Genomic DNA, 19,212 nt, shown 5'->3' on the forward strand with positions numbered 1-19,212 from the left:
TATCTGTAATTAAATCAGGGGTTTATGTAATTGCTCATATTTTCCAGCTGTTCACGTAGACATCTGAGATTTTCATTGATTTCTGATAGCACGGCGTCTAAAAAGAATTCAAGATGTGAGAGAATTGCATAATGTGGATGGGACAAGCTGGTAAAAAAATAATAATAATAATTATTAGCCTAATAAAATATAACTGTATGTGCTTAACAACAACACTAACATGCCTGGTATTTTCTTTCAGCGTCAATCATGCACCACAGCAAATATACTACACATGTAGCACATCCTGACACTTAGCAGCACTATTAATAACAGCATCTGACTACTTAGTTACAATCAGTTTAATGGTGGCTACATATGCATCTCATTGGGGCATGTGGTTCGCCTAAAGTGGTGTCGCTTATTATTTAAGTCAGACAGATTTGTAGTTTTTGACCGTAGAGAGCCCTCATGTCACCCTCCACTGCCCCTAAGTGCAGCAGCGTTACATAATCATAATGTCTGTAATCTAAGGGCTGATCTCCTCCTCTGCTTTAATGACGCACGGGCAGATGTCCGTCTTTTAAACTGACCTCTCTGACTTACATACTGTGTATACTTGGGGTTAATTCATCACCTCTGCCTGCACTTGGGTTACAACATGTGCTGACACTGACTCTGTGTTTCAGCATTAACATGTGACGTGTAAGCTGCTGTAGCAGACATGGTAGCTACCCCACCCACCCAGCTGTTACTGCAGGTCAAAATTGAGCTGTTAGGAGGGTAATGGCTTGAGACTGGCACGCTAATAGTGCAAGACGCCGCTGAAATGAAGTCTGCTGAATTCTAGACCATCCAAAGCTAATGCTACTACACACGCATGCAGTAGGAAATAACTGAAATAACTGTGAACTTAAAAAATATAAATAAATACTGTATGCAACTGAAGTGTAGATGCTATGTTAAAAGTGTAAAGATTTCAGTGAAGGAAATAAGTGAAAATATACGTACATGAAATAAAGTAGTGGAAAAAAGGTTTTGGATATGCTTAAAATTAACCATGAAATAGTAGCTTTAAAGTTTAAAGCTTTAAATAGTTGCTTTAAAGGGTGTGGCTGTATCAGACAGACACAAAAAATGCAAATTATTTTTTTGTTTAATGTTAGCAAGAAAAAAATAACTAATCTAAATTCTTTATAGCTTCACTATGTCATGCCCTGTATGTGTTTCATTATCTTGCTGAAACATCCTGTTTTGACCTCGATAGAACTGAGCATGTGCAGGAGGGAGCATGCAGGTTTGGGGAATGGCACAATACTGGGCAGAGTCCAGTGACTTAAAGCAGTGATATTTTGCTTTTTTTTTTAATGGAATTATGCATTTTAAAGCATTTCCCTGTGCTCTACATAAACTGTAAATGCTATGCTTGGGTCTGAATTCTTCATTTATTAAACTGAACAGGCTCATTTTCAACCCTATTTCTGAGTAATGACACGAGAAAAGTCGTTTTGAGTGGCGGCCCTTTAAATCTAAATCTTACTAAGTGTATTTTTCTCATTTCTAGTCAAAATGTTTATGTTTATGTTTACGCATTTGGCAGACGCTTTTTTCCAAAGCGACTTACAGGGGAAAACCAATTAAATCACTCAATCAATCAAATTTTATTTATATAGCGCCAGATCACAAGAAAGTTATCTCTTGACATTTTATATATAGAGTTGGTCAAAACCAGACTCTAAGTCAATTCTACAGAAACCCAACAGAATCCTCCAGGAGCAAACACTTGTGACTGGTGACAGTGGCGAGGAAAAACTTCCCTTTAACAGCAGAAACCTCGAGCAGACCCAGACTCCTGGAGGATGGCCGTCTGCCTTGACCAGTTGGGGTTAAAGAGAGAGAGTAGAGAAGGGGAAAAAGAGAGAGCGATAGAGATAGGGACTGGGGGAGAGGGGGAGAAGGGGGGAGTAGGGGGAGACACATGGAGGCGGTTGAGGATAAGTGAGTGGTGATGATGAGGGCAGGGAAGAGGCCGGACCACCGCAGCAGGTCCAGAGATAATCGTGAAAGAATCTGTGGTTGTCCTGGGAAAAACCTTATTAGAATATTTAAAATGGAATATATCATCAATAAAATATCTCATCACACTTAAAATAAGACATAATCACCTAAAGAGTAACTTTTCAGTGAGATATAAGAACTTATTTTTAGACAATAGATCTTGAAAATCTTATTTCAAGAAACCTCACCAAGATTATTTTTACTTGATCCATAGTCAGATTTTTTGCTTGAATTAAGCAGAAAAAAATCTTGAATTAAGCAAAAAAAAATCTGCCAATGGAACAATGTGATGATTATGTCTTATTTTAAGTGTGATGAGCTATTTTGACTAGAAATGAGAAAAATACACTTGGTAAGATTTAGATTTTTGCGGTGTGCAAATGCCCCACCCCCTCCAGGTGCTGTTCTGTCCCGCTCAGCCACTTGTGTTCATTAATACAACCAACGACTGAACATTTTAGGCAATCGGCTCGAAAGTTTGGACATATTTTCAGTTTTTACTACAACCGCTGCTGCTGACAAACAATTATGGCGTACTTGGAGAAACGTATGTCATGTGCATATATGCAAATGATGTGACGTAACTAGTTATAGACAAATTAAGAAGGAATTAAAACGGTTGTAGAAATCCACTTGATTTTTGCCAAAATTAATATAAAGATAGCTTTGCAGCACCTGGAGGGTTCAAATTCAAACTTTATGAACTATTAGGGTCCAAATACACAAATAAATGTACCAAAGACTAATAAAAGTGGGTTTAGCAAAATATGACCCCTTTAAGGATGATTCTTAATGTAAATGCATGGGATGTCCATAAACCTTTTCTCCCCACTGTGCATCAAATGTTACACAGGATACGTTTCTGCACTGATTCCTATGAAAAGCATTGAGACAGTGATGGCAACCTTTTTGGGTCAAAAACAAAGTCACACTCAGTTGTCTCAGCTGCCAATAGAAGGGCTAAGAGAGGACAGGAACAAGGGATTTGCCGTGTTCCAGCTTGCCACCTGTAAATATGCTAAAGTGATGCAGAAAACCTGCAGAAACTTGCCTGTTTTCATCTGAATTGTTGTGATGCTCTCAGTCTCTGTCTAAACAGGTTGACAGTAGGCAGATGACGGAGTGGGAAGCAATAAACCATCAGCTATATATGTTTTTTTAAGCACAACCTATGACAATTCACATGCCGGGATTGGCTGTTTGCTCGCATTCATGTTATCCACACTCACTAAATATTTGGCGTAAATGTGCAAAGAATGAGCTGGGATGAATTATTAGTTATTAGTCATAATTAGTCATATTTAAATACAGTGACATAACCCTGGTTAACGACATAAAAAGCAACACATTACATAAAAGCTCAACAAACATTCACCTTGTTTCTCTTGCCTTCAGCTGATCCCAATTAATTCAGTTGTCACTCTTATATTTATTACTTTGTTTATACTTTGACAGCCATGTACTTTTGCTGTCAGATTTGTATATGCGTGGGTACGATCCCTCCCAAAGGTCAGCTGCACATCCAACCTGAATAATAAGTGAGCTGACACTAAGAAGTGGGTTTAAAATAGAAAAAACATGCACGTGTTTCAGCAAAAGACGCCTCGATATGTTGTGAAATGCACACAAAATACGAAAAACACTTCTTTAAAATAGAATATAATAAAATTACTATCTACTGCAGGGCTTTTGTACTAAACAGAGTGGACAGTCAAGTGTCTGGGATCTTGCGTCCACCCCTCTGTATAACTCTCCCACATAGTAGTCTTCTCACTGTGACAGAGAAAGCTGCTGTCCTTTCAGCGCCACACAGCCATATGTGCTGCTGGTTAATTAGCTCAAGTCACACACAGACACACACTCATCGGCAACCACTTATAATTCAGTTTTGGGAGAGCCGGTGTGCTTCCTAATGTCATTTAGTGAAAGCAGATCACCCCCGTTCCTAAGACCCAAACTGTGCCTCTGGTAAATCTGACAAACTGCAGCTGAATTACAGATGAACTCATTCAGATTTAACAGACAGTGAACCGAAAACTATTGGACTTCATGTGTTTTTCATGATCCATTAAAAAAAAAAAAAAACTCATCTGGAATTATTAACCCTTAAAGACCTAGAACTAATTTTCTGGTGACTTCTAAATCAAGGTTTCTCCACATTTAAAGGTGGGGTGCAAGATGTTTTCCTGGAACATTTTTTACTATATTGCTTAAAATCCCCTTCATACCCCGATTACAACCAATTAATTAAACACTCAAACACAAAAATAAAACAAATTTAGTCACCTGTGGAACGGAAAGGACTGAAAAAACACCATCCAATCATTTTGAACGCCCAGTCAAATGATTGAATGGTGATACATCTATCAAACTCAACTGCCATTTGTCCCTCCCCCCTCCCCCTCTGCACGTACCCCTCTTCATGCATGAATCGTGCGTTCTCAGAGGCTTGGAGCACTTGTTCAGGAAACGAAGCCAGAGCCAGAGATTGGCTATATTTGCAATATTAGGATGGAAAGTTCACCAGCAAACTGTTTTGTCACTAACATAAATCACTAGGAAATGTAACGTTAGTTAGATATAAGGGTGTTAGAAAATATCGGTTCTGCAATATATTGCGATATTTCATTTCACAATACTGTATCAATATTAAAAAGTACTGTATCGATATTTTTAGGTATTTATTCAAATGCAGATATGGTGGAGGTTCATTTTTGTTTTTTGTTTTTCTTTGTTGTTTATATCTTATTTCTTATTATTTAACACTCTTTTATTAAATAATGGTTATTTGAAGCATCCTAAAAGCACTTTTTACTGTCTGAGAGAGGCAGATTTTAGTTCCTTTGTTGGGATTGCACAAAAATAATATTATGATGTTAGTTATGAACTAACAGAATATGAACATTTAACAGGATAAACTGTAATGTCTGTAAAACATAATTTCTGTTGGGATTCTGTGAATTGGCTTAGAGTCTGGTTTTGACCAACTCTACATGTAAAGTGTCATGAGATAACTTTTGTTATGATTTGGCGCTATATAAATAAAATTTGATTGATTGTTTGATTTGATTGGTTTTTCCCCTGTAAGTCTGCCAAATGCATAAATGTAAATGTAAATAATTTCAGTTTGAACACAGGAAAATTTTGTGATATAGCATTAGATCCTGTTCTGATCAAACAAAAATGTGTTTAGTATTTGTGCATATTTCTGGTGTAATTCAATTCTTCCAGGAAATAATAAAAATAAAAATAATAATAAAAACAAACAAAAAATCGCCTTTTTAACTGTATCATAATATATTGTGATATATCATATCGTGATCCTAGTATTGTGACTTGTATCATATTGCCAGATTCTTGCCAATACACACCCCTAGTTAGACAGGTAAGAATTGGGGTGTTCTGTAGGAGCGGGGGTGTTGGAGGAGACTGAATGAGGTATGCATGGATCGGGGCTGGGGCCGGAGCCGAAGCCGGGTGGATTGTTGCTGTGCAGCGCTCGTGAACCCTCGAGAACAAGCATTGCGCGTGCCATTACTCTGGAGGCGTGGCTTTGGGGGGGGTTGTCTGAAGAAAAGGGTTTGAACTTTTGAATTGAGTATTTTCAAAATGTAGCTTGCTCGAACCCTTTTTCTAAGATCTCATACCCCACCTTTAATCACCATTTATCATTTTATTCTATGCATTTTTTTGGGCAAAAAGTAAGCATTTTCCTATAATTAACCAACCATATAGATGTTCATAACAGCTGAGTTAAGTCAAAGGTTCTTGAAATATTATCGAAAAAGCAACTTCCTCAATAAATTATACAATTAACTAACCATAAAAACAAGTTTCTGCAACCACGGTTATTTGTCAGTATTTGTTTTACTGGTGAATCAATGATATCGTCTCCACATTGACTATGGAGCCTCTGAACATGCAAATGGGTCAAATCTGATGTCAGTGAAAATCTAAAAACTGCATTATTTACATCTATTGACAAGTTTAGTGATTCAAAAGTAATTAAACATTTTAGATCAGTAGATGCTTTTGCTCACAGGAGACTATTCAGGTCTCTGAGGGTTAATTACTAATCCTCGTGACCCACTCGGAGGTTATTTATCCCTCCTACTGGCATGTCTGGGCTGTATAGATTCTTATGTCAGCTAGTGAGTTCAAACAGATACATTTCAACAAACTTTGATTAATTTGAGAGCATGAAATCACATTCATCTCAAATTGAATTTAGCTCTAATGTTTTATATCAACTTGAGGGATATTGACGCAGCTCGCTGTTTTCTCCATCTCATTTTCACTGAAGCTAGTGACTAATAATGACACTCACTCAGCTCATCATCGCAGTAAAAACAGCAGCGTTCGCCAGAGTCATAGTGTCAACAGGCCTGAACGCTGACGGCTGCTGTAATGAGGAGCAGAGGACAGAGGGCGTTTACATTAGTTTATATAGATACTTAATGATTAGATTAGAAGAGGCTTACCTGCATGAGTATGTCAGTGTGGTTCAAAATGTAAAGGGCAGATTAAGTGAAAACATCTACACGCATTTGATTTTTTTGAAACTATGTGTGACAATAAATATATTTATGTCAGATAGAAAATGTTGGATTTAGACTCACAGAAATTCTAATCATAAGGAGAAAAAACTACTACTACTGGGCGAGGTCAAGGGCGTCACAGATGGACAGCCCACTACTTTTTGATTCATAGCTTTTGAACCAGACAAATTTAAGACAAATATTACACATAATTGGAAAGGTCTAAATTCCATCTTAAACATACTCAAAGGGCCGAATTTAGCTTCTAATATTTTTAAATGAAAAATATCAAAAACTACTGCGTCACGGATGGACAAAAAATGTATGTCTATTTTTTTGCAAGAATTACAAAGTTCTCAAAAGTGAAGTTTCTATGACATTTTTATCTTAAAACGTATTCAGTGTATACCTTAAACCCTCTATTTTACAACCTAATAATTGGTTAGAGGAAAAAAATATTTGATCATACCTAAATAGCAAGAGTTTTGACAAGTGGCAGCATCACAGATGGACAACAAACATAGTAAATATCAAATTGAACAATTTTTATTTCAATTATCAATATCATATACTTTTTTTTTTTTTAACAATATATACAACTTACAAATAACATAACATTATATTAAAATGTATTTTGCATAGATAATTACATTTATTAATTTTAAACTGTGTGTTTAGAATATGACAAATAACATAATAGTCACATATCAATGTATTTGGAATAAATTTAGTTTATTTATGAGAGTTTATAAAATGAACCCAGAATGATGGCAGAAAGCTTTGCCACTTTCCAAACATTCACACTCATAAAACTCCTCAAATTTTTTTTTTCACTAATTTTTTTCTCATTTCAAAATACATTTTCCCGAAAGTATAAGTAATTACCTACCCAAAAATATAAGTTTGGTGTAAGTTTGGTTTTAATTTTTTTTGACCAGATGTTAACTTTCCCTTGACTTCGCCCTACTACTACTATTATCCATATATTATTAAAGGGAAGTGGACTTTGTCTGTGTGTCTCGGGCATCACACAAAATTCAGAAAGCACCGACTGCTGCAGTTTGGTAAATTTTTGTATTTTTGGTCAAGGAAGGGACTAGTGAAAAGGGCAAGTTGATAGGACTAATATTTTGGGAGATATTAGTAATTCTGGAATACAGTGGCTTCCCAATGGCCAATCATGTTGCTATGCCCAGAATCATAGAATCATCACTGAAGTGGGTTACCTAGCAAGAGATTAAGAATAGGGCCACATTGCTATGGTGTCAGATTTCATGTGCAGAAACAGACATGCCAGCTGAGAGGTTATTCAACTGAAAATGTCAGTGGAATTTACCAAGAATGTAAAGAAAGTAAAAGTGACTGATTGCACTTTTAATTTTTAACTGAGTGTATATTTTTGGTTTTTGTTAAATGTACCTAATTTAGTGTTAAAAGGAATATTTCCATATTTAGCATCACCACCTGCTGGTCAGTTTGGTTTATCATTAAACTTGTGTTCTGTGTTGGCATATTGTGACAGTCTGTATTATCTCAGGTTCTTTTTATTAAATATATTTGAGAAGATTAACTGTTATCAATTTGGGTTGTAGCTTGTCATTAAGGGGTGATAGTGGGTCCTGAAGCCAGACCGGTTGAGAACCACTGCTCTGAATTACCTTTATTTATTAAAAAAAAAAAAACATATGTATATACAGGGTGGGGAAGCAAAATTTACAATATTTTGAGGCAGGGATTGACAGACAGTGTATGACCAATTAGTTTATTGAAAGTCATGAGAATTTATTTGCCACAAGAAAATTGACATAATAGAAAATGTTTTTATTCTATGTGTCCTCCTTCTTTCTCAATAACTGCCTTCACACGCTTCCTGAAACTTGCGCAAGTGTTCCTCAAATATTCGGGTGACAACTTCTCCCATTCTTCTTTAATAGTATCTTCCAGACTTTCTCGTAATAGTTTTGCTCATAGTCATTCTCTTCTTTACATTATAAACAGTCTTTATGGACACTCCAACTATTTTTGAAATCTCCTTTGGTGTGACGAGTGCATTCAGCAAATCACACACTCTTTGACGTTTGCTTTCCTGATTACTCATATGGGCAAAAGTTTCTGAAAAGGTATGGATAATAGTGTTAGGTATGATTATGACATAAATATATGTTTGGTTTCAAAACAACTGACGTAGTGCCTGCTGAGAAAAAACAACTAAATGTTCATTGTAAATTTTGCTTCCCCACCCTGTATACATTTGTCTTATCCTTCAACTATGTTGTACTTTATTGGGTTCTATTCAACACCAAATAAACTTCCCATTTTAACACAACTCAGTCATTTTCTTTGTAAAACATTGACAATAAAACTTTGTCATATCCTGTGAAAATGTATCAATGATATTAGACATCAACAAAATATGACATTTCAAGCACCTGGAGCAGGATAAAAAAAAAAATCCATTTAAAATACATGACACGCTTACAAATGCTCTGCAGTAGCGTTGGTAATGAACAGGGCAAAAAACCAGATGGTTGGAAAGAGGATTTGTCAGGGAGAATAACAGCGATACACCCCTGTAAAGCAAATCTGCCCTGTCACAACGACCCACCGCTGAAATAAAGTAACACCACAAAAACAAAATAAATCAAAAAAGAATGAAAAATTTAAAGGGACTTGATCTGGTCAGACAGTTAGGTGTATTATGTGCATGTAATCTGGTTGTGAGATCCATATTTTTTTCTCTATGGATGAGTCACCTTCATTCACTGGTTCCAAAGTGATCCTTGACTGATAATACAGCACCATTTACCACCTACGCTTCACAATGTGGTGAATGAAAAATAGAAAGGGGGAGAGAGACAGAACACTTTTCACTCAGATGCTAATGTGAACATCTCTCTGTTTCTTCTGTGTCATTCTTTGAGTGGATCAAAGCCTCTGCCGGACAGATGACGCCATCCACGCACAGGGGTCGGCACAAGGGTCACTCGCACCCACAGTGTGTATGTATATATATATGTGTGTGTGTGTGTGTATATGTGTGTGTGCGTGTGTGTGTGAACAAGCCTCAAGCCAGATTCAGGGAGTCATGACACAGCGCTGACTCAGAGGCCGAGGGGCTAGCCATGGTGTGGTGTAGATGGAGTGATGTGAGTGAGAGGGAGGGAGGGAGGGATGATTGATAGGTGTTGGTGAGTCATCGTTGTACAAATAGAAACAATGAAAAGTTCAGACCGAAAAGAAAAGCAAGAGCACATTTCTGCTAGAATTAGAATCATTGAAAATTAAAATGTGGGTCTGTGAGTTGAATGGCAGACAGTAGCTACTATATTTCTGCTTTTCTAACCTTTACTATTTTTGTCTGTATCTAAAAGTCTGAACCAAGGCTTGTGTTTTCATTTCACTGTACACATTTGATTGTATTTTTCTACAGAAGCTGTTGTAGAAAAAGTTTTTTTTACACAATATTAGACTGGTGGTAATAATGTTCTGCTCCCACAGATGCTCATGTGGCTGAGTTGCAGTTGTACTAACCACTTTACACTGGGAAATAAACAACAAGATCTGCAGATGCTCTGACCAAGTGATTTGACCACCACTATTTCACCCTTTGTCAAAGTTGCTCAGATCCCGACACATTTTCCTGTTTGTAACACATCAACTTCGAGGTCTAAATGTTCACTTACTCCCTAATATATCCCACCCACTGAGGTCCCATTGTAATGAGATCATCAAAATTAATTCCACTTTGCCTGTTAATGGTAAATGGACGGAACTTATATAGTGCATTTTATACACCTTCATGGTGCCAAAAGTCTTTACAACGCCTCACTTTCACCCATTCATGTACACACTCATACACCAGTAGGTGGCTGCTGCCCTGCAAGGCACATCCAGACCCTACTGGGGGGAATTTAGGGTTCAGTGTCTTGCGCAAGGATGCTTCGAAATGTGGACAGTTGGAGCCAGGATTCGAACTGCCAACCCGCTCAACCAACTGAGCCACAGCCGCCCCCTGTTATAGTGGTCAGAATGTTATAACTAAGTTTGTGATGCTCTTGATGTTAGTATTGGTGATGACAGGCTTTTTTTTTTTTTCAATTTTCATGAAGGTGCAATGTCGTTGTTTTTTTTTTGTTTTTTTTTTTACTTTAATTATAGAGCTTTTCAACATTTAACAAATATAACACTTTTAATTTCAAGTAATGTGTTCATAATACAAAGATTGATTGATACATGAAAAACAAACAGAACCCATAGAAAAAAAAAAGGCAATGCAAACAAAACACGCATAACAAGACAGTCATCATATTGTATCACATTTGATACATTGGGTCTCAATGCTCAAATATTATTATTTTTGAACAAAAAAAACCATAATATAACGCAAACATGTCTAACAAATTGGCAATTCCTTTTCAAAATTGGCAAAGTTCTGCCTCCTACCTCATTAATGACAATCTTGTAGTGTCACTGGAAAGGCCTCTGGTGAATAAGTTCCTCCCTCCTGGTGGATTATCTGTGTATTGCATGTATCTAATTGTATACATCAGGTTTTTCAACAAAGACAATCACACTGATCGTTTAGAGGACTTCAAAACTCATGTATCAAATATGATACGTTTAGTGCTAAAGGGTTAAGGAAAGAAAATGAATAAATACATAAACTAGAAGCACTCGGAGAGCGCAGACCTCCGCCATGGCAGATCAGTGGGCCCCCGTGCCCCCCCCCACCCCCGATCACCACCAAAATTTAATCATTTGTTCCTTGTGCCAGTATCAACATTTCCTGAAATTTTCATCCAAATCTGTCCATAACTTTTTGAGTCATCTTGCACACAAACAGAGAGACAAATAGAAAGACAAACAAACCAATGCTGACAAAAACGTAACCTCCTTGGCGGAGGTAACAAACAAACAGGTCAATCACAATATAAACAACAAAAATGAATTTACAGTTCCAGGTCAGGTAACATATTCACACAGTGTAATGCAGGCTCTCATATTTTGTTAAATTTGTTGACAGTTATTTAGGGTGTACCTAATTTTTTCTAACTTTATATTAAGCCTGATGTCTCTGATCCATTGATTGTGTGTTGGAGGTGAGGAGTCCTTCCATTTGAAAAGAATAGTACGCCTAGCTAGCAAAGATGAAAAGGCCACAACTTTTTGTAAGTTAGCTGGAGGGATTGAGTCATCTGTGCATGAAATGAGACCAAAAATAGCAGAAAGGAGAGATGGTTGAATACAGCACCCATATACCCTGGAAATGAAATCAAAGAAAGAGTTCCGGAAAGCGATAAGCTTGGAGCAGGACCATAACATGTGGTATATTGTTGCTGGGGCCTGCTTGAAGGTGCAATGTTTTCTTGACTTCCCATGTGACTCTCATGTTTTTCTACACTGGAAAAAATCTAAATCTTACCAAGTGTATTTTTCTCATTTCTAGTCAAAATATAACATCACACTTAAAATAAGACATAATCACCTAAAGAGTAACTTCTCAGTGAGATATAAGAACTTATTTTTAGACAATAGATCTTGAAAATGACATTTTAAGAAATCTTACCAAGATAATTTTTACGTGTTCCATTGGTAGATTTTTTTAGCTTGAATTAATCAAAAAAGATCTTGAATTAAGAAAAAAAAAATCTGCCAATGGAACAAGTGAAAATTATCTTGGTGAGATTTCTTACCAAAAAAAAAAAAAAGAAAGAAAAAGAAAGATTACTCTTTAGGTGTTTATGTCTTATTTTAAGTGTGATGTGATATTTTGACTATAAATGAGTAAAATACACTTGGTAAGATTTTGATTTTTGCAGAGTACTTGTAAATTCCTAATTTTCTTACAAAAAAACCCATTTTGTCAGATCTTTCTTGTAGAAAGTGCCACAGGCTTCAATTCTATTCCTTCCACAAGCTTTAACTGTGAATTAATGCAAATAACTATACCTACACCTCTCTCTTCTTGGTCCAAATCAAAACACTCAATGTAAACAGTTGTTTCTTGCATTTATGGAAAAAGTGAAGTGACTTTTCCAAACTCCCCTCTTGAGATAAGAACAGAACTCCAGCGGTCCATCATGTGTTTAACCCCCCACTCCCACCTGTGATTAGACAACATCTGCATCACCGTCTGAAAACACAAGGAAGAAGGAGATCCAGAAGTCTTGTGTCCTCTCCGGCCACAAGAATTACAATATACTGAGAGATAATGATGCTTTTTTTTCACCTCTTAGAACCAATTTCACAATTTTACAGTACAAACTCATATTATTTCCTATTTCACACTTTGCAGATAAATAAATCTGAAAAGTGAAAAGATTATATTGAACTGTAATGTACAATAAAGCATTATTACAACTGGTGAAGGTTGTCATTTTTAAAACTGTGAGTTGACATTTTATTATTTACTATATTGACTTATCCTTAAGCTGCAGCTTTGTTTGGAATTTCAATTTCACTTGCAAATTGACCACAATGTGTTTTTAAGCTTCACTTTTCTGAAACTAAACTTTTAGAATTCAGAAAACTGGGAAGACGTGATGAGATTAAAGGGGTAAATGTCTTTAATGAAAACCGATCTGGCTGTGTATGAGCGAGCCCGGTATCATTATTTGATATTCAAAGGGGTTAAATCCCCCAAAGGGCTTCGTATTCAGTGTGCCAGAGCCAGTTGGTAGATAATAGGCCCAAAAACAGGCAGACCAGTATTCACAATGGACACTTGAAGCCAGCGTTGGTGTTTGTGTGTGTGTGTGAGAGAGAGAGAGAAAACGACAGAGAGACAGAGAGGAATAGTTAGGTAAAAAGATAGACAGGCTGCCAAGAGAGATAAAGCAGAGGAGATGCATGGTTGAATAACAAGGAGGTAGGCCAGGAGTGATACAGAAAATGAACAATGGCTGTTGGAAAGCGCGAGACAAGACTAATGAGTCTTAAAAAAGAATTCAAGATGAAGAGAAGCCAATACAGAGTGATCGCCTTGACAAAACTTTATAAAACACAAGGTGTGAAACAAAAGTACAGTCTTAATTGCCTGCGCTTCAACAGCTTTTCTGAACTGTACTGAGGTTTTATCTTTTTAAAAGTCGACACAGTTTATACTTCTGATGCCATTTAATGAGGAGAACTTAACGACGGCTGTGAACAAACAGTCGAGTTTGTAACGGTGTCATCAAAAACAGAGATTTTGATGTTGTCGCACATGTAAACATGAGAAAATATGAGTGTGGGTGTGGGTCTTAATTGGCGTCGCAAAGGAACATTAATTAATACGTCTTTCAGTCTAGTGAAGCTGAAGCACAAAAACACAACTGTCTAATTATTTATCTGTGTTTGCAACTTTCTAATTTTCTCTCAGCACCTATATATAAGTGACTTTTTGCAGTTACGTACACAATAATGCTCAATAACACATGTTGTGACATCTTATCAAACCAAGTATTATCCCATTCCTGGCTGAAGGTAGAAGAAGACTGAGAAGGATCGTTGTTGGTTGTTACAGCATAAATGCACATACGCTAAAACAGAGATACTGATCCCAAGGGACCGCGGAGGTCAGACTCCGACACTGACTAAACCACCGCGGTCCTGCCCCGACAGCATCACATGGGCATAGGGGGAAACAGAGGCTAATGAGGGCCAATGGTATCATCACCTGATGTGTGGATGTGAACAGATGCAGCAACAGTACAGTGTTTCACCTGAGATGGGTAGTTTTATATATATATATACAATGTACATACACAGCCAAAGAAAGTCCCAAACTGGATGTAGCAGACCAAAAAGATAAGATCCTTCCATTGGATAATTACTGCAGTGATTAATATGTTTGTACTTTCTTTAACTGTCATTTATTAAACAACCATCAGTTTGTAGAGAGTATAATAAAGACTGGACTGTGTTTCAACTGGAAAAGGTTATGAGGTCTGATGAGTCCAGACTGACCCTGTTTCAAAGTGATGAAGCAAGGCAGATGAAGTGATTACCCATCATGCCTAGCGCCTGCAGTACAAGTCTGTGGGGACAATGTTATAATCTGCTGTTGCTTCAGTTGGTCAGGTCTGGGTTCAGCAACGTTATGTGTCTGAACAATGAAGGAAATAATCAAAGCTAAAGGTGGTTCAACAAAATATCAGAGATATAGAAAAATCTACAATATTGACTTTAGTCTCATTAAAGGAGTGATATTTTGCTATTTTAAATATAATTATACATTTTAAAACATTTCCCTGTGGTCTACATAAACTATAAATGCTATGCTTGGCTCTGAATTCGTCATTAATTCAACTTCATAGGTCCATCTTCAACCCTATTTCTGAGTAATGACACAAGAAAGGTCATTTTGAGCGCTGGCCCTTTAAATGCAAGTGAGCCACTTCAGGCCCCACCCCTTCCAGGTTGTTGATTGTGCTGCTCTTGTGTTCGTTAATACAACCAACAACTGAACATTTTAGGTAATCTGTTAGAGAAATATGATACACTGGTCTACAATTTTTTTTAGAAATGATTTGCTTCAGAGATTAAATGTGCTAAATGTTACGTATTTTAATAAGATTAATTGGAAAATAAATGACAAAAGTGCCAGTTTGCTGATGTTTTCAAGGTATATGATTAAGTGTTATTACACATATATATTGGTTTATGTACATTTATATAATAGTTTTATAAATCTTCCACTAAATAGAACCTGTAAAGTGAATGTATTCTAATGTGCAGACAGTGTTTTGAAGTAGATCTTGTAGCTCTGAGACAAATATTCCTTTTGAGTCAAACCCATTCTCTCGTTAATTCTTGAATTTCACATTTTGACCCAAGGCTGTATCTTGGAAAGTTCAGCCAACCAGCATTTTTTACTTGATTTTTCTTTATCAGTGACTCTCATGTGGTAAAATTTCATTACTTTTATTCTGGAAGCATTTTCCTTGTAGACCAGTGATATTAGACTATTCTCTGTAAATACCAGGTGTCCAGACCACAAGTCATGGATGTTTTGACGACCTAAGCCAATGGTGAACTGGATCAGCGTCATTATGTTTGGACACTTGGACCAATCATTGTAACATCCATATTCTTTCATAAGAACTTAGACTTCCTGGTGTTAGTCAGTCAACTGCTGCATCTCGCTGTACGTACTTGACTCCTTGCAAGTAAAATCTTCTGATTCCAGAATCCAGTGACTCCGTCTTTTGTCTCAGCGTGCATCACAGAATTTTTCTATCATAATTGACTCGAAGTTTGGACATATTTTCCCTTTTTTCTACAACTGCTACCGCAGACAAACATTAATGTCATACTCAGAGAAATATTCGTTGGAAGTCTTGACCTTATATGTGCAAATGTCGTGACATAACTAGTTATAGACGTAACAAATTAAGCAGGAATTAAAACGGGTTGTAGAAATCCACTTGATTTTTGCCAAAATTAATATAAAGATAGCTTTGCAGCGCCAGGAGGGTTCAAATTCAAACTTTTTTAACTATTAGGGTCCCTAAATACACAAATAAATGTGCCAAAGACTAATATAAGTGGGTTTAGCAAAATATGACCCCTTTAAGACTCTGTATGTAAGATTTTGTAACACAGCTACGTATAACATCAGCCTATCTAGAGACTGCAGGAGGAAATTCGCAGTTTAGTTGAGACCTGGCATAAGCATGTTTCCTGGTTTTGAGGTTCATCTTTTATTGTGTACTGTCCCAGAATAAAATACATAAATCGCAAATTCAGTCCAGTCATCTTACTTGCCTACATCCATGATAGCTGCCACACTGACTCCTATGTAGAGCACTCAGGTTGTTTTTTTCTGTGTGAATCCTTGTACACCTGAATTCCTCTGTGCCTCTTTTGTGTTTCTTTTCAGCTGACATACTGTGTAGCATTAGCTTATAAACACATTTTGCTAACATAAACTAGTGTCTCTCAACATAAACTTAAAGTAAAGTACATGAGCCTGACTCTTCAATATTGAACTTGTAAATAGTGTGAATGGATGTTCTCTAATGTCTATAAAGGAGAGAGCCATCATGTTTTAGTGCACATAGAATAACATTTTGTCAATCATATAATGGTTATGAGGAAAGAAACTATTTACCTAAAATCCCTTGCAAAGACTGAATTTACAGTAAGATAGCAAAGAATATAGTATATAAGACCTGGTTATGTAATACTCCAGATTTTAGGCAACATATTTTTGATGGTATAAAGATTGGTATAAAGTGTGACATACTGTAGATACTATCGCGTATCTGGGTATTTAGAGGAAAAAGCTGAATGGTACAAAGTGAGAAAAAAAAAGCATATAGAAAGTATTAAGCACTTACGTCTGTGTCAGGGCCCTTGTCGGCTCCAGGACAGGAGAAGCTGACAAACTCATGGCACCGTTTGTGAACCACAAAACAGCACACTAAAAGTAGAGAGAGAAAGAGGGCAGAGATTTATTTCACTGTTCAGATCAGTGTAAGCTGTAGGGGTGTGCATTAACAAGAATCTGGTGATAAGATACATAACCCAATACTAGGATCAAGATGCGATATACCATGATACTGTTAACAAGGTGATGTTTTTTTGTTTTCTTTTCCGTTTTTTTTTTTTTTTTTTTTAAAGTTTATCACCAGGAAAAATGAAATTACATCAGAAATATGCACAAATACTAAACACATTTATATTTGATCATAACAGGATCTGATGCGATATCACAAAACTTTCCTCTGTAAAAACTTAAAGGGCAGGATTTTGATAAATAAAGTTTTAACATCCGGCTTTACCAGTACAAATAACACCCAAAGAAAGAAAGAAAGAAGGAAAGAAAGAAAGAAAGAAAGAAAGAAAGAAAGAAAGAAAGAAAAATATGTTTTACAGACATTACAGTTTAAGATCCTGCTCAAATGTTCATATTATATTAGTTGTGAAAACATGTACAGTGGACAGCAGTGTATTAGGCAGAAATGGAGGAACAGGGTGTGTAAAAAAAATACAAGGTGTGTAATATAATAAAATACAAAAGTAATGCTCCCTCTCGTCCCAAAAAATTTCGGACCAGGGTGGGGGGTCTTACACATGGTCTTTACATAGGGTACCGCCCCTGTTGAGAAACACTCCAAAAGTCCAACTGCTTGCATTTCAACACGGTAATACCCGTGACAAGGTAAGATACCAATATATTGATAATTAGCACAGCTTTGAGCAAGCTGTGCACCATTTTTTTGGTAAAAATTAACTGTGCAAATCACAGGTGCACAGCTCGCTGCCTAATACACCGGTGGACAGTCCCTGAATCATCCAACATTATAACATTATATTTGTGCAGTCCCAACAAAGGAACTAACATCTGCCTCTTTCAGATGGTAAAAAGTGCTTTTAGGATGAAATAACCATTATTTAATAAAACAGTTAATCAAAAAAAAAAACTATATGCATGCCATGGAATATCACAATACTACTTTTTAGTGTACAACCAACAGAGCAAAATACTCATGTGAATATATAAAAAAGAGCTTGCAGGATTCCCAAAAAATATAAACAAAAAAGAAAACCAAAAAAGAAAAATGAATGTCTGCATTTGAATAAATACCAGTACTTTTTAATATCAATACAGTATCGTGAAATGAAATATTGCGATATATTGGGGAACCAGTATTTTTTTTTACACCCCTAGTAAGCAATCTGTCTCATCGTGTTGTGGAGAAAAGGAAGCATATTCAATGTCTAAATCATGTCTCTTAAAACATAAAAACAGAAGACAAATATATCCAATATCCAAATATATCCAAAATCATAAGCATATAAATACACAAATCCATGCACACACCCCCACTAATACCCCACATGATTATTCATTTCATGTGTGTTCTAAAGCTGTCGGCTCTTTACAACCTTTTGGATCGATGGTGATTGCATCATTGTCTCCCACTGAACTGGGATCTGCCTCACCCGAGTGTCACACTGCGTGACACGACTGACATGACACCTCACGGCGCTCGCACGTCAGCGACAGTGGCATTTACATTTGGATGTCGCCCCTGATCTGGAGGGGAAAGCAAAACGTGGACATCTGTGACAGCAAGAACACAAGCTGACTCTTTCTCTGACTCTCACTCTGGGCTCCTAACTGTATTCTTCCATTTTGTCATTATTTGAAATTCCTCCTTCTTTCTACTTTTTTCATTGTGACACAATCTGTCTACTTCGTTCATTGTCAAGCTGCCTGGTTATTCATGTGCACTTTTGTGCTCTCCCACCTTCGTATTTGTGTGGTTTTGTCTATAACTCTGCCAACTAAGACATAGTTGCCAGACAATCTGACAGGCATTGGTTAAACAAGTGAAAGGAGTTTATGGACAAGTCCAGGAAACAGCAGGGGTGTGACTGTCTGTGCAAGAGACTGGACTGCACTGATACATGGACCCTGATGGTCAGTTAATTAGACAGAAGGACAGACAGACAAGCAGACAGACAGACAGACAGACAGACAAGCAGACAGACAGACAGACAGACAAGCAGACAGACAGACAGATAGACAGATCATCATCAGCATACTGTGTAATTTTGTACATATTAAGATTTTTTTCTTCCATATTTTATAGTAGATTGCACTTGTGCCTAAGAGCAAGAAGGTCCTCGGTTCTATTCCAACACC

The 19,212-nt window shown here is 36.8% G+C and overlaps 1 protein-coding gene across 2 annotated transcripts in view; it reads right to left on the reverse strand.

Annotated features, from left to right (window-relative positions):
• The window catches only part of prkcab (protein kinase C, alpha, b), a 179,167-nt gene that overhangs the window by 109,526 nt on the left and 50,429 nt on the right, over window positions 1-19,212 (reverse strand). For both annotated transcript variants that reach the window (XM_030141048.1, XM_030141049.1), the window contains exon 3: window positions 16,898-16,980. In XM_030141048.1, coding sequence (XP_029996908.1) covers window positions 16,898-16,980 — 83 coding nt within the window. The remainder of the gene's footprint in view (window positions 1-16,897; window positions 16,981-19,212) is intronic.

Source organism: Sphaeramia orbicularis, chromosome 8 (genome assembly GCF_902148855.1).
Source record: "Sphaeramia orbicularis chromosome 8, fSphaOr1.1, whole genome shotgun sequence".
NCBI classification, from domain to species: Eukaryota; Metazoa; Chordata; class Actinopteri; order Kurtiformes; family Apogonidae; genus Sphaeramia; species Sphaeramia orbicularis.